This window comes from Carassius gibelio, chromosome B24 (assembly GCF_023724105.1).
Source record: "Carassius gibelio isolate Cgi1373 ecotype wild population from Czech Republic chromosome B24, carGib1.2-hapl.c, whole genome shotgun sequence".
Classification (NCBI taxonomy): domain Eukaryota; kingdom Metazoa; phylum Chordata; class Actinopteri; order Cypriniformes; family Cyprinidae; genus Carassius; species Carassius gibelio.
The window spans coordinates 19,036,100-19,049,148 of record NC_068419.1 but is presented as its reverse complement, the minus strand read 5'-3'; the positions used below and the strand labels follow the sequence as shown (position 1 = coordinate 19,049,148).

General features: G+C 35.4%; 1 protein-coding gene across 2 annotated transcripts in view; it reads left to right on the top strand.

Moving 5' to 3' along the window:
- The window catches only part of sugct (succinyl-CoA:glutarate-CoA transferase), a 110,609-nt gene that overhangs the window by 31,263 nt on the left and 66,297 nt on the right, over nucleotides 1-13,049 (top strand). For both annotated transcript variants that reach the window (XM_052595765.1, XM_052595766.1), the window contains exons 10-12: nucleotides 5,842-5,913; nucleotides 6,077-6,174; nucleotides 7,043-7,145. In XM_052595765.1, coding sequence (XP_052451725.1) covers nucleotides 5,842-5,913; nucleotides 6,077-6,174; nucleotides 7,043-7,145 — 273 coding nt within the window. The remainder of the gene's footprint in view (nucleotides 1-5,841; nucleotides 5,914-6,076; nucleotides 6,175-7,042; nucleotides 7,146-13,049) is intronic.

Here is a 13,049-nt window from a genome sequence, read left to right as displayed (position 1 = left end):
TATAAATATAACCCAAAGGCAGCAGCCACTGTCAGCTGTTTAGAAAATGAATTTCATTGTGCAGTATTCATGCATGTAAACGCAAAACAGGCATAACAATTGTTAAAAACAGATTTTGTTTTAACTATTTACTTTTTGCTTTTTTGTTTATTCTGTATCAGTTGATACTGTATATTTCATTTTGCATGCTCTTGTCCCAAATTTTCGCGTTTCGATTGCCTTTGTAATCTTCTAACACTCAGATAAGTTATAAATATTTATTAACATCTCAAAATAAATATACATTTGTCATTCTCTATAATGATGTAATGCCTAAATTATTTTGTAGCATTCAAAATGTAGTTTTTGAGGTTCTATTTTTAATTTATTTAGACAAATGATGCATTATTAGCCATTATTTGTCAGTCATAATATGAAATCAGTCAGAGTAAATTTCATTCAGAATTTTAATATTAGGGGAGTTTACACAATACCATTTTCAGCTAAAACATATTAAAAAAATATGTGTTTTGGACATTCATTTACACAACAATGGCATTTTGGGGGCCTGAAAATGCTAACTTTTGAAAATGGGTTTCAAAGTACAAGTTTTTTTTAATCATACCATTATTAAATGTTAAACTACAAAAACACTTCTTTTATTTATTTATTTTTTAAATGGTGACATCAAAATAGAGTGTCTGTATAGACGGTATCTGATCGTCTTCGAACCTCCGACTTTCGTTCTTGATTAATGAAAACATTCTTGGCAAATGCTTTCGCTTTCGTCCGTCTTGTGCGGGTCCAAAAATTTCACTTCTAGCGGCACAATATGAATGCCCCTGGTCGTCCCTGTTAATCATGGCCCCGGGTTCCAGAAACCCACAAAATAGAACCAGAGTCCTATTCCATTATTCCTAGCTGCGGTATTCAGCGGCGACAGGTGGCCTGCTTTGAACACTCTATACATGCCTGTTATGGTTACAGTGCAAAGTCTGGTTCTCATGAGAGCACCTGGAGATTCAGTTTGGTGCTCACACTGCACATAGTGTGACCTATTAAATACAAAACTGATTCCAAAAAGGTTGGGACACTGTACAAATTGTGAGTAAAAAAAGGAATGGAATAATTTACAAATCTCATAAACTTATTTTATTAGAATAGAATATAGATAACATATCACATGTTGAAAGTGAGACATTTTGAAATGTCATGCCAAATATAAAAATAGACAGGTACCAATAAAAGGCTGGAAATTTAAATGTACATATAAGGAACAGCTGGTGGACCAATTGGCAACATGATTTGGTATAAAAAGAGCCTCTCAGAGTGACAGTGTCTCTCAGAAGTCAAGATGGGCAGAGGATCACCAATTCCAGCAATGCTGCGGCGAAAACTTTACTGGATGCCCATGATCTTTGGGCCCTTAGACAGCACTGCATCACATACAGAAATGCTACTGTAATGGAAATCACAACATGGGCTCAGGAATACTTACAGAAAACATTGTTGGTGAACACAATCCACCGTGCCATTCGACGTTGCTAGCTAAAACTCTTTAAGTAAAAAAAGAAGCCATATTTAAACATGATCCAGAAGCACAGGCGTTTTCTCTGGGCCAAGGCTCATTTAAAATGGACTGTGGCAAAGTCTAAAACTGTTCTGTGATCAGACGAATCAAAACTTGAAGTTCTTTTTGGAAAACTGGGACGCCATGTTATCCGGACTAAAGAGGACAAGGACAACCCAAGTTGTTATCAGCACTCAGCAGCTCAGAAGCCTGCATCTCTTGTGGTATGGGGTTGCATGAGTGCGTGTGGCATGGGCAGCTTATAGTTAACAACAGACACTGTCAGAAGCGTCTAAAAGACAAAAAGGACTGGACTGCTGCTGAGTCGTCCAAAGTTATGTTCTCTGATGAAAGTAAATTTTGCATTTCTTTTGGAAATCAGGGTCCCAGAGTCTGGGGGAAGAGAGGAGAGGAACACAATCCACGTTTCTTTAGGTCCAGTGTAAAGTTTCCACAGTCAGTGATGGTTTGCAGTGCCATGTCATCTGCTGGTGTTGGTCCACTGTGTTTTCTGAGGTCCAAGGTCAACACAGCCGTATGCCAGGAAGTTTTAAAGCACTTCATGCTTCCGGTTTCTGACCAACTTTATGGAGATGCAGATTTCATTTTCCAACAGGACTTGGCACCTGCACAAAGTGCCAAAGCTTCCAGTACCTGGTTTAATGACCATGGTCTCCCTGTGCTTAATTGACCAGCAAACTCGCCTGACCTTAACCCCCTAGAAAATCTATGGGGTATTGTGAATGCGAAGATGCGATATGCCAGACCCAAGAATCCATAAGAGCTGAAGGCCATCATCAGAGTAGCCTGGGCTCTCATAACACCTGAGCAGTGCCACAGACTGATCGACTCCATGCCACACCGCATTGCTGCAGTAATTCAGGCAAAAGGAGCCCCAACTAAGTATTGAGTGCTGTACATGCTCATACTTTTCATTTTCATTCTTTTTAGTTGGCCAAGATTTCAAAAAATCCTTTCTTTTTATTAGTCTTAAGTAATATTCTAATTTTCTGAGATACTGAATTTGGGATTTTGCTTTTTATATCAGTTATAATCATCAAAATTAAAAGAAATAAACATTTGAAATATACCAGTCTGTGTGTAATGAATGAATCTTATGCATTATTACAGTTAGTCAATCTAAAATCATGTTTTTGCATTAGCTGCTGTCAACCATCTTGGTACTTAAATGAATGGTCTGAAATGTTTTATATGGCGCATTTTTATTTTAGTTACGTATGTGAAGCTGCATACCCCTATGCATAGACATTGAACATTGTACAAAAAAAAAAAACTTTCGTAAACAGAAAAGGAAGAAGTTTTATTATCATGTAACCAAACATTGGAGAAAAAAATGGTTAGAAACAATTTCTGCTCTTTGGAATTATACTTTTTTTGATGGTATATGTCACAGTTACAAAGAAACAGCAAGAAACCCAGTCGAATTAATCATGATGTTTTGAAGGAAAACAAACTGAAATAGTGTTTTATATTAAAATGCCTGTTAATAGTCTTTATTTTATAACTTCAAAAATATAACCGTTTTCAATTAGACTTTTTTTCAACGTGTCACCACATCGAATCCTGGAGAAAAACTAAATTTAGTCATCCTAGATGAACCAAAAGTTGTCTAAAAACATGTGAATCTACTTGTTTTGTAGTTAACGCACAGATGGTGTGCATTTTATTAACTCACCAAATCTGAATTTTGTGAATATTGAGTGTTACTTTGGCTCCTGCGTGCAATCGAACACAACAGGAAAGGATGTCAGGTTGAACGTCATCAAGCTCCTTGTACACATGCAAGTTGCATCCAGCGAGCCCCAGGGTGCTTCGCACGAGTTTGGAAACATCCTGGTAGCAGAACAATTTTGGCTTGATCTCTTTCACTGATTGAGTCAAAGCGGACCCACACTAAGATGAAGCTGGAGCGCCTTTGTGTGCGGATGCGTTTGCTGTGTGTATATTCGCCTTCCTGCTGTTTCCTGGAATCCCCCAGGCATGTGACCTCTTGGCCCATGCTTGATTTATTCATTTGAAATCATTTAATCTGATGGGCTACATTTTGTCAAAACACTGTCTCATTAACTGTGCTCCATGCACTTTGTTTCTTGTTCAACCTATTGTACTGCCGGGGGCACCAGAATAAACACACATAGAGTGAAGGGCTTGTGCTAAGAGAGGCTGCGGCGATGAATGCACGCTTTGTTCTAAGGTGTGCTGCTGTGGCCAAAAGACGATTAGCAATGTCTTGATTTACTCATGCACATAGTCTGGTCCAATAGAAGCCGATGGATTGCATTTGAGAAGGTCACGTTAGTTGAACTTTGGGCCCGTCTGCTGTTCACAAGATGCTGTCGAGACAAAAATGGGAATGATCTGTGAGGGGATTGACTGCGTTTGACATGTCTAACGTAAGTTGTTTGATTGCCGTTCATTGTGGCTTCAATGGCATTGGAAGATTGTCCCAGAAGTGCCACTTGGGTTTTGGATCTTTATTGTTTCTAGTCTTGTTAGTGCTATTTTCTAGCTGATTATACTGTAGTTTATCCTACCTCTGTGAAAAGCCTTCTCTTGGTTTGGCTGTTTTCAAGTGAATATGTGCTTTTTACCAGCGGGCATTGGGCCTGAAGTAGGGTTCGATGGAATGGATGAATCGGCGTCTCTGCTGCGAGCATAGACCTGCAAAGTTCAACCTGAAGAATTTGTGGGCCTGATCTTTCGTTGAAAGATTTTCCCTCAAACCGCTAATATGCATATTGAAAGTTCTGATTCACCCGAAGGGTTTGACACAACCTGAGCTGCACAGGTCATTGAATCAAAAAACATCCCAAATTCTTGCGGTTTAGGGTTTTTGGGCTGTTTGCTTCCATGACTTTGACCTGACCAGTGGAAAGAAAACATCCAAAATAGACTTTTTTGCATTTATTTTATTGCACTATATCATCTTTACATTTCAGTTATATGTCAGTAATCTCCATGTACTCCATTTTCTGTTATTCTTTATTCTGAAGGTTTTTACAGAGTACTTTTACTCTTATTAATAAACTGAAGAAGTATTAGGAGATATAAGTGTTAAGGGGAGAAGTTCAACTGTAAATTATTATATTGTGCCCTCATCATTTTCCTCTTGTGCTGTTAAAAATCTGTATGAGATAACTATTTAGTTAAAATTTTAATGTTATGAAGTTGAATTTGTATTACTGGTCAAAGATTAGTTTCATATTTGGTTTGTTCGTCAGATTTGGAGTAATTAAGCATTTCATCACCAATGGATGCTCTGCAGTGAATGGGTGCCAAACAGCTGATAAAAACATCACAATAATCCACCTCACCTCAGAAGTAGAAAGTAAAGCTGTATGTTTGTAAGAAACAAATCCATCATTCATCGACATTTTAACTCAAAACTGCCGAAAATGCGAGTCCTCATCATTTATTCAGCTTGGTCCTTATAATAGAACCTGGACGTTTTGCTTGGTCCTCACACTGCATAACGTGACCCATTAATTATAACAGATATTTTATATATATATATATATATATATATATATATATATATATATATATATATATATATATATATATATTATTTTTTATAATTTTTATATTAATTTGATAAAATAATAAACTAAATAATAATGTGTGATAATACTATTTAAAATTAATTTAAAATAAAAAATAAAATGCTAATATTTACTACTACTTTTTAATATGAATTTTTGTAATTTTCAAACTTAGAATCAGCAGGCTTTTAATTTGGCTGGTTTCCAGCAAGTATATGTGCTTCCAGTATTTAGCGCAGCTGCTGATTAAAGAGCATCAGTGAATGAATGTCACAGTTTGCATTGTGCTTTGAAAACAGCATATGAGAGCCTAGATTTATGCATTCAGTTTGAATAGAAATCTTATATAGTTTGTCGAATCTAAAATGTGAATTTTGCATAACAGTTGTCAATCATTTCAAGCAAATGTGCTGTCAAAGTTATTAACTTAACTTAATTATTTATTTTTAATAAACAAACTCATCTACATGTTTGATTTAATTGTCCACATTTTCAGTTTTAGGTGAAGTATCCCTTTAAGTGGAGTACCCTAGAGAAAATAAACATTAGATGCAGATTTGCATGAAATACTGCATGGTTGTGTTAGTCATAAATGTAATTATATCAAAGTTTCCAGTGTTGTCACTCTGTTTCTGTTTATGGCAGTTGGTGTGTGAGGTTTTTCTTTATTACTTACACAGTTTAGCTGGCACTCAGCTCTGTATACTTATTAAATCTCTACGTTTGCAGGGTTTCAAGACCAAAGATGGATATTTGGTTGTGGCAGCGGGAAACGACCAGCAATTTATGAAAGTGTGCAAAGTAAGCAGGACTCCAAATATGCATATTAATAAATCTAACCAAGCTTTATTTGTACATTTGAGTCACAGGCATATTTTATAGCTATGTACATTTGTTTTGACTTATGGGGAAAAGGCTTCACATTTCCTAACAGTTCTGTCATCAAACTTATCTGTTTGCCAAGGTTTTGAGCATGAATGGCCTGGCAGAAAACCCGAAGTACAAAATCAACAAGTTAAGAGTTCAGCACCGCAAAGAGCTGCTGCAGTTTCTGTCCGAGAGGTAAGCGTCTGTTTTGTGACATCTAAACCATACCTGTCGGTGTTGTGCACTATTCATCTGTCCACATTATTTTAGATGATAAATGTTTTAGGAAACAATTTATTTTTTTATCATTCATCAAGTAAGGGATAATGTAGAAATAATAAGGATGTACATTATCCCACTTATTCTAACCCTTTAGTCAAAAGTAAAATGAGTAAGCTGTACCATTTCCTTTTAATGCTGACTGCATTTTTTTTAATATATATATATATATATATATATATATATATATATATATATATATATATATATATATATATATATATATGCTGGAGAAATAGCAAAGAAAATAGCAAACCAAAGATGTTCCTTGTCTCTGCTTCTTTCCTGGTCACATCCCAATTTTCAACTTCTGATGCATTATGCCTAAGAATTGTGAAACCATTCTATTAAAAAAACCAAATTAATGGTTGTTAGCATTGAAACATTTTGTTCACACACCATGCTCTTGGCAACAATGGGACTGTTGTGTGCAAAAAATCTGTATCAAAGTCTTTACATAAATCAAACGGCACATTCTGTCTGGGTGAATCAGCATCAGTCACCAAAGGCCAAGACGTGGTGTGTGAGAGCATGTTTACAATATGAGAAACCTTATATGTTTACAATGTTGCTCAAAAGAGAAGTTAATTATAGTGGGCATAGTAAGTGAAATCTTTCTAAGTGTGTTGGTGGTTTTACACAGTGCTGTTGTCCTGAAGGGACAGGGAGAGGAAGTGGCCACATATGACTTTCATTTCAGCTCATGTTATTGTGTCCGTGCCCCATTTTCCAGCACCCTCCCTTCTGTCCCTTCTCAGACCTTCATTCAGGCCTCTGTCCTCAGGTTCATGCAGGAGACGACTGCAGAGTGGTTGAGACGCTTCGAAGGCACCGGTGTCCCCTGTGGCCCTATCAACAACATTCAGCAGGTGTTCGCCAACCCTCAGGTGAGTTTGAGGTCACATCAGTGCTTTAAAACAGTGGCGGACCAACTTGGTGCAAATAGTTGTATTTGTACAAAAAGAAACATAGTGTCTCGTTCAAACATGAATTCATATTACACTTCTTAAGGGTAAACATTTCCCATACTAAAATAGGTTTGTGTGTGTATATATATTCAGTTCAAGTTCAATTAAAAATTGCTTTATTGGCTTGAATGTAAATTACACAATATTGCCAAAGCTTATGAAATAGTTTTTTCTTTTGAATGCCCTTTGATAGTCTTTATTTTAGAACTTCAAAAATATATCTATACATATGAAGGATCTCTGTGGTGGACAAGTAGGGTCACACACACACACACACACACACACTCTCACCTGCTGTCTCTCTCTCTCTCTCACACACACACACACACACACACATGTTTGTTTTTGTGAAAAGTAGGGAAATTCCATAGGAGTAATGGTTTTTATACTGTACAAACTGTATATACTATGGCCAAAAAGAAATTGCCTTAAAAATGGTTTACTGAATAAATTGCTATTTATTAAAACAAAAAATTCAATTATAATTAAAATGTTCTTAGGCATAAAAATCTACCTTCTGCTTTAAACTACAGGAAGCCCTTTTACATTACTATAAGGTTACAATTAACAACAGAGCCCAAAATTATTTATTTTTAACTATAATAATCAACTATAAAATAAAAATAAATTGTATGCGAACATAATTTTTGAAATAAATGAACTTCTAAATAATACAGTTTCTATTTATTGTTGAAAAATAATTATTGACATAGTCAAAATGTGTTTCATAAAATATTTATTTAAACATACATTAAGACTAACTATTAGTCACTTACAGGTAAAGTAAATATAATAAAGTATAGTCTAATATTTCACCAAATGCTCTCTTCACTAGACTTAATTTCTCTGGGAAATAACGAGCTGTATACAGTGATGACTTGCCTGAAGTAAATGAAATGCTACGTGAAAAAATTTAACTTTTTTTTTTTTTTGTGAAAAGGTTGAACTGTTCCACCCCTTGTTAAAACGAGTAATAAAGAGGAAGGGATGAATGCTCACTCGTGCTTCATGCTGCCGTCAGAACTGCCTTGTATGGTGAACTATTGCGTTAAATCATAGAGCACCAAAACAGCATTTATTAACTGAATTTGCTGTAAAAACATAACAATTTGTTAGGTAAAATATTTTTAAAGATATGAATTAGGGCTCAAAAGTCATTTAAATGTCACAATATTTTATTTGGTAAAGTGTTTTATTGTTTTATTTGTTTAATTAGTGCTGTCAAATGATTAATCGCGATTAGTCGCATACAAAATAAAAGTTTTTGTTTGCATAATATATATGCATGTTCTGTGTTTATTTATTATGTATATATAACTACACATATATTTTAAGTATATATTTGGAAAATATTTACATGTATTTACATGTCTATATTTATGTTCATATAGTTTATTTTATAAATAAATAAATGTAATGTATATCCATAACATATTTTTCTGAAATATACACATGCATGTATTTTATATATACATAATAAATATACACAGCACAGATACATATATTATGTAAACAAAAACATTTATTTTGGATGCGATTAATTCCGATTAGTGCAATAGTTTTATTTTGTAAAGCCTTTTGTCACACAAATGCTAGTTCTCTGGAAAAAGTAGTTTTTTAGTGGAAAAGTGTTGTTTTGAACAGCTCGACTGTTGTCAGGCTACTGAAACATGCACAGTAGGTAAGTTAGTAGCAATGCTTCTTAGCTACTTAGTTCCTCCCCTGGGAGTCTCCACATACAGATTTACCCCATAAAATAATAAGTCTAGTAGAACCTACTGAATGACCCAGAAAAATAAGTGTCCGCTGTTATTGCCGAGATTGCTTAAAAACAAGTCAAGATCATTTCTTTGATCAACATCAGTAGCTAATAAAGTGAAAAGTGAAACACTATCATATGTACAGGCCCCTAGAGCAAGGAATTTAACACTGCTGCAATTTGAACCTGATTTTGTACACCAAAGATTCTGAAGTTCCCGTCCACACTTACACACACTAATGGTTAATTCCTACCACATGTTGGTACAGAGAGTGCATGCACTTAAAGATCCCATCAGCGCACCGAGGGTCTCGCTTTACCACATCATATGATCAGAATTAGCAGCTATTGTTTTTGTCCATGTTGATTCGAAACACTCATTGAACCTTTGGTGAGGCTATGAATATTTAATTTTCCCAATGCGGTTGGCTATATTTAGCCTTTCACTACAACTTTTGCCCAAAGAATTTGAAAACATATTAGTCATTCATAGTTACATAATGGAATGCAGTTTAAAGTTTTGGCATCTGCCAGGGGACAACAAGAGAACATGTATACCATGTGTTAAATATAGAAAAATATCTGCAAGAACATATTTGTCTCAACACAAACTGACAGATTACTGCGGTTACCACACCACATTATTAACTGTTTTATGATACATAGAAATTCTAAAGTGTACTAAGTTCTGGTATGTTGTCGGGTTTTATAATTGGGTGTTTCTTAGGCACTTTTAAACTTTTAGAAACTTTTTCAGAAAGCACCCCTCTTAAACTTATTAGTTTAATTTTTCAGCTAACAATGTGTTTGCAAATTATTATTTTCATTTCATCTTGAACATTCACACAATGTCATTTTCACCATCTCAAATCATGTATTGTGTTTGAGGCAAAAAAAAAAAAAAATTAGAATAAAAAGGCCAAATCCTTTGTTTAGCTTTAAACACACATAAACAAACACACAGAAATACACACATTGGGTTTCCATGTTATTTTATAACATTATATATATATATTATATTCCCTTATATGAATTAAGGGTTTTATACTGTGAAAAACGATATTTTCTATCCACTTACTCCAACCCTAAACATACCCTTCACTTAAATCTTTCTAAATTTTTCAAAATTTTGAAAAATGACTTACATTTAAGGAAATAATAAATAAATAATACTAAATATACAAAATTAAATAATATTTTCACAGTTTTTTGCATAAATTGACAAAATTACAACTCATATTTCAGGTATCTCACTAACTTTTAGTGACTTTATTGGTGTAAAATTGCTGTTTGTGGTGGTAATGAGTCATTTGTTAAACATTATGTTTAGATAAAATAAACTAATAAAGTAAAAAAACAAAATGGCATGATACAAAATACAAGATAGTTTTGTAATATTCATATAACAAAATTGGAAATTAAAAAAGTGCATGTTATTGAAGAATTTTTTTTTTTTTGCTTTTTTGTCAACATTATCACTGACATTACCACATTTAATAAACATTTTATAAGCATCTTTATACACAATTTATGTGTTCTGTTTTGACATAAGCAATTGACCTGCCCCTTTTTGTAGTTATTGCACCATTTACAGTAGGTTGTCAATTCTTGTGAGTGTAGTTTTCTACTATTTACTAGATGCAATTGCAGTATACCAGGGTCATTCCCCATGGAGTAACATGAGGTTAAGTACCTTGTTTAACAGCTAAATTTGAATAATTTTTAAACTCTCGCAGGATTTGAAACTTTCAGTTGCAAGCCATCTATTTAAGTAATCATATCATATAATAATCTACAATCATATTACAACAATAATTTACTAAAATGGGATAATGGATTAATTTGAATGAAATTGGGTTGTTTAACCCTAAAATAATCTCAGCATTCAAAACTGGTCAGCGCATCTCTATGGATTTTTTTCTTGTGTCTGGACGTCCATCAGGAGACATACAGCACATCTCACCTCCATATCATGTGAGGAACGCCCGGCACGATCGCGTCCTGGTGAACTTTTGACAGCCGAAGCTGATGATTCCATCTGGAGATCATATCTGTCAGAGGACAACACAAATCTGTTAGCCATTGCTCCTTTTGACCGAACAGCGAAAACCAAAAACATCCAGTGTTCACTGTAGAAATCAGCAGTAGCTGCAAGGGCACGGAGGAAATTAGCCAACAGACGTGAAGAGTGAGCTAAGGAGATGATTCAGTGGAAGGGACAGCTGCACATGTACTGGACTGAAAACCAGATGGAGAGGATGTGGATGGGGAGGTTAGTATTAGAGCAAGATAGAGTGGGTGATATTAAGACTTAGTGGATGAGGAGGGTTGGTACAACAAGACAAATGAGGAAAGCAGATGGAATTAGGTAAGGGTGGTCAATAAAATTCATGCTGCGCTTCCATAGGAAGCACAAGGTCATGTGGCCTGATTAACTGATCTAGTGCTTGAACATCGGTGGGGTTTATATTCACTTCTGACAGAGGTGGAAACCAAACCAGGTCGATAAATCAGCCATTTTTCGGATTGGCCTTCATCCATAACTTTTGCCTGTTGAAACACTATAATTCAAGGTTCTTTCTTCTTCGTGAAACATTACTTCAACCTGTTTTTCTTGTCATCTACCTTTTCAGAAGTGTCCTCTTTTTGCATGAACATCACTTTCCAGGAACTATTGGAAACCTCTAAAACGCCTAGTGGGGTTTAGTCTTGTGTAGCCAGACCTTCTGACTGACAGCAGAAGGTCTTGATTATTGAATCACAGCTTTCATCGGCCCAAAAGGCCATCTGACTGACATCTAAAGCAACCACTCAGCATTCGTTTTGTTCAGTGCAGTGTTTATAGGCAGTGCTGGCAGTATAAGTGGTTGCACAGGGCCCTTGTGGCCACCAGGAGGCCCCATGCCATGGTTCAGCAGTAATGTCTGGTAATAATATATTTTATAAAGTTTGCAGTTCGTTAATTTTTGAAAATGAAGAGGCAGCACTATCAGTCTGGTGCAGAGAAGAGGCAAAATAGGAATTGAATTGTGAAAAGATGTTGAAATATTGGTTTAATTTGGCATTCGCCAATGCTTTGAAGGCGCTGTATCAATGTAACAGCAGTGTCTGTGTGGTGTGCTGTTACCGTGGACACTTCGGAATAGTTCTGAAATTCTGAAATTGTTTTAGAAAATGTTGTAGTAGGGCTGTGCATTGGTAAGAATTTAGCAATACGATATTTATCACGATACAGGGTCTGCGATATGTTGATATGTTGTGCTACATTTCGATATTGTAAGTAAGGCGATATATTGGGATATTTCTTATAAATTATTTAATCAGAACACAGTCTGATCTGCAATTGTAACATTCAACTTCATTAAACCACCAATGTTTTTTATTATATATATATATATATATATATATATATATATATTAGGGGTGTAACGATACGCGTATTCGTATTGAACCGTTCGGTACGACGCTTTCGGTTCGGTACGCGGTACGCATTATGCATACCGAACGGTTCGTTGGACTAATTAATTATATTTGAAAAAAAAAAGAGAAATATAATGATATGCGTTCAACAAGGTAGCCCAATAACCCAAACGACGTAACAGGCAACGCCCCTGACACTCCCGAAGAAGAAAAAAACACCAACTTATGTTTATGTTATGTTATGACTCAGTCAGGCGCTCGCTCACTCAGTACGCGCTGAAGGCTCGTTGCAAAATGGCCAATGCGTTTAACAGACTAGAAAAAGAAGATGACTCTCAAACATATTGTTTGAGATGCATGATTCCATCTATGAGCTGCTCGATCAGAGTGACATGAGAGCCCCTCCTTTAGAACATTATTTGTAAATCCATGTTATGGTAAGTGTGCACGTGAAGTCTTTGCACACTTTCTGAAATCCACACTGTGGTAAGTTTGCACACTACACTAGTGCTCTGCATTCTTTCTAAAATCCTATATAGTGAGGGCTTCGCGCGGTTGCTTCATTGCTTTAAAAAAAAAAAAAACACCAGCGTGAATACTTGAAACATGTCAACTCATTTACGCCGACATCACCTTATTGTGTC